The following is a 3,368-nucleotide window of genomic DNA, read 5'->3' as shown; positions in this document are numbered from 1 at the left end:
ATGATTGATCTGCAGAGCACGGACGATGGTGGAGGTGGTGGCTGTGGCCATTTGGACATACTGAGCACTGAGGAGCTGGAGTGTAAGATCTGCTACTGTGCCTACAACCTGGGGAGTCGCAGGCCGAAGGTGCTCGAGTGCTGCCACCGTCTGTGCGCCAAGTGCCTCGCTAAGATCCTGGACCTGGGTGAGTCGCCTCCAAACGCCGTGGTGTGCCCGTTCTGTCGCTACGTCACCAGGCTGCCCGGGGAGGCCGTGAGCAGCCTGCCGGATGACTGCAACCTGGTGGCGGCGCTCGCCCTCCAAAGCAGGAATCAGAGGAACCTCCACTTCCACCAGGAGGCGACGACGGAGCTGCTCCTCAGCCCCCGGCGCCTGAGCTCATTGATGAGTAGCAACCCACCTCTGACATCCCCTTCCTCCTCCTCCTCCTCCGCTTCTTCCTCCACCACCTACTCCTCCATCCGGAGCTCCCCTAACTTTGTGGTTATTACCATCATGGAGCCTCCGCCGGTGCCGACATCCTCCCAAGATCTGCACCGCCAGCCACGTGGATCTCACACATCGAGCCGGGGCTACCGCTCATCCAGTCTGGACTCCATGGCGTCCATCACGCAGAGGTGGACGTTGTGGAACTGCGCGGCCCTCCTGTGCCAGACCTCGGCCCGGGCGCTGGTGTGGGTGCTGGGGCTGCTGTACTTCAGCTCGCTGCCCATGGGGGTCTACCTGCTCATCATGCAGCGGACAACGCTCGGCGTGCTGCTGGTGAGCCTGGTTCCTGCCAGCCTCATCATGATCATGGTCTACGGGTTCTGCCAGTGTATCTGCCATGAGTTGTGGGACTGCATGCCACCGTAATGGGCCCAGATGAATGGGCAATGGTTTGCTTTGAATATGCTTGACAATGGATCTCTAGAATTCACTAATGGGGATGTTACTGTGTAACTGACCATGTAAACACTTATTTCAATAGGAGAAAAATGTTCCTTTTCTTTATGGAAGAAGAGAGCAAGAACATTGTGTACATTACAAATGGAGCCCCCGGTTTCCATTATTATACATGTTAATTTGTGCTTTGTTTTAGCTTGGTAGCCAACTAATGACCTGTTAGAGCTGTAAGTTTCAGATTTAGCCAAAACTTTACTGCCAATTCTTGTAGAATCCGGTGAATATAATGAATGATGCCTACTGTTGCAGTGAGAAACCTGATGGTATTAAAGGATACTTTAAGGACCTTCATTTCTTGTTGATTCTGGTGGTCTCTTTGGATAAAAGATGACGATGGTGAAACGAAGTAGTTATAGTTTGTTTTAGTGCCGTGCGACCCGACTACAGAGCTTCTTTCCTCAGTCTGTGAGACTCCTCAGTTCACCCTCAGCACTCTGCAATAACTGGTTAAAAGTTCCTGCGTCACAGCCATAAATTCAGCAAATGTGAACCTTGAAGGGGCTGTGGAGCTTCTGTGTTGGGCTGGAAGTTGGTCAGTAATTTATGTTAGCGGACTCAATTTCTAAACAGCTCAGTCTCCAGGATATAATGTTCGCAGTCAACGTTTCTGCAAACCACAGGATTCAAGATTCGTCCAAGCTTGACATGTTTACCAAACGTGGCACATCACGTTCACATTATATGTTAATTAGCTCACTTTCACAGCAGGTGGAGGGGAAGGTGGTGGCGTTATTACAGCCAACAAGGCTGCAAAAAGGACGAAGTCAGTTCAAGTCACACCACAGGATATTTTTAAGGACACCTGGCGATATCTCCAGCCATTTTTGCGGCATGAAAACCGGTGTTTTTAAAGGAGACCTGCAGATGTTTCCAGACATTTTTGTGGCAACCAAAGCATGTCAGATCATCTCCATCCGTAATCGTAGCGATCAAGTCAGGTATTTTAAGCCAAACCGTGATGTTTTCCTAAACCTAACCAAGTGGTTTTTGTGCCTTAACCTCAACAGAGCATAAGCACAGCGTTGTACCAAGAAAGAAATAGAAAATTCAACCTAAACAAACGTAAAGTTGCATCAAAAAGAAACATTCAGTTATCTTATCCTTGAATAAACATACTTAGCTGACATTTATTCTGGTGATTGGGTTGATCCTGAACTAATGTTACCTGCTGCTGCTCTCTGTTCACGGAGCGGAGAGAGGCACTGAGTAAACATGCATAAAGTCACATCCTTTGGTATGTCGGGGAAAAATCCGGTCCGAGTCCGTCACAAACTGGTCCACACGCTTGTATAGACAACTGAGAGTGACAGAGCAGGTCTCATTTTTCCCATGGCCAATAAAAACATGATTAATACATGTGAATGGAGCCTCGTTCAACATCACAAAGTCCAGAGAGTTCTTGAAATCAGCACAAACAGCAGAGTGTCCAGTGCGAAAAACACTTTCTGTGCACTGAAAAGGAAGATTAGTGAGTTTTCTCACCATGAAAGTATCATACGAAGGAGTCACAGATATATAATAGTTTGATCCTGAAGTAAAATGGTTACCGGTTAAAGCCTGTTCAAGATGACTTTTTATTCGAGCTGCAGAACCCCTTTTTGCTTCTGGGTGTGCTGAGTCGTAGACAGTGGGAGTCCAGCAACATTTGCAGGAGATTTCGAAAAATGTTATTTTCATTATTCTTTGGGAGAGAGGTCTGTTTGTTCTCAGGAGACATACCAGGTGCTGCCATAGTGATGCCAGGAAAAGGAAAAGTAGATGCACCTGGAGACCTTCGTTCAACCCCTGGCAGCCAGACACTAGACCAGATCTCTGTCACGTCACGCTAACAACAACAGTTACTTCCAGGTAGATATCTGGCGGTTGATTTGCAGCGTTTATTTCTGTTTTCAGTCGTAACTGTAACGTTTAAAGATATACACTAAAACAAGTTGTCTCACCTTTCTGTTTTGCTTTGTTAGCATCTTTAATCTCTACCCAACTGCAACATCTCAGACAAACTCCTAGTTTTGGGCAAACTCGTTTTTTTTCATCTGTAGCTGGACAGTCTACGACCTAACGTTTGTGAAAGTGTTGTACGTGACAAGACATGAAAGCATCAAACATGTATCTTAGAAGAATGAGGTGTATACATGTCTCTCTATTAGCAGTGTGTCAGGGTGGGAAGCCAGTGAGGGATCACACCTTTGTTGACTCCTGCTGTGCCAGTTCCCTGTGTGGAGGAGATGAAATGTGAAAATATTGAAGTCAAAAATGTATAAAAGTAAACAGTAATGTATGAAGGTCTCCTTTGACAAACAAACGAGCTCGCAGTCAGTTAGATTCAGCTTTGGCAGGACGTTATTAAAGGAAAAGTTCACCCTAAAATTTAAAAAATGAGTCATTATCTACTCTACGCTGGAGCTATTTGATATTGCTGT

At 46.5% G+C, this 3,368-nt stretch overlaps 1 protein-coding gene across 1 annotated transcript; it reads left to right on the top strand.

Moving 5' to 3' along the window:
• On the top strand, positions 1 to 858 carry rnf182 (ring finger protein 182). Its single transcript, XM_073490426.1, has one exon. It carries the CDS (start codon positions 1 to 3, stop codon positions 856 to 858), a length of 858 nt encoding a protein of 285 aa, XP_073346527.1.
• Positions 859 to 3,368: the final 2,510 nt, after the last annotated feature.

This window comes from Pagrus major, chromosome 21 (assembly GCF_040436345.1).
Source record: "Pagrus major chromosome 21, Pma_NU_1.0".
In the NCBI taxonomy this organism is placed as follows: domain Eukaryota; kingdom Metazoa; phylum Chordata; class Actinopteri; order Spariformes; family Sparidae; genus Pagrus; species Pagrus major.
Note: the sequence above shows the minus strand (reverse complement) of the source record. Positions and strands in the feature narration are given on the sequence as shown.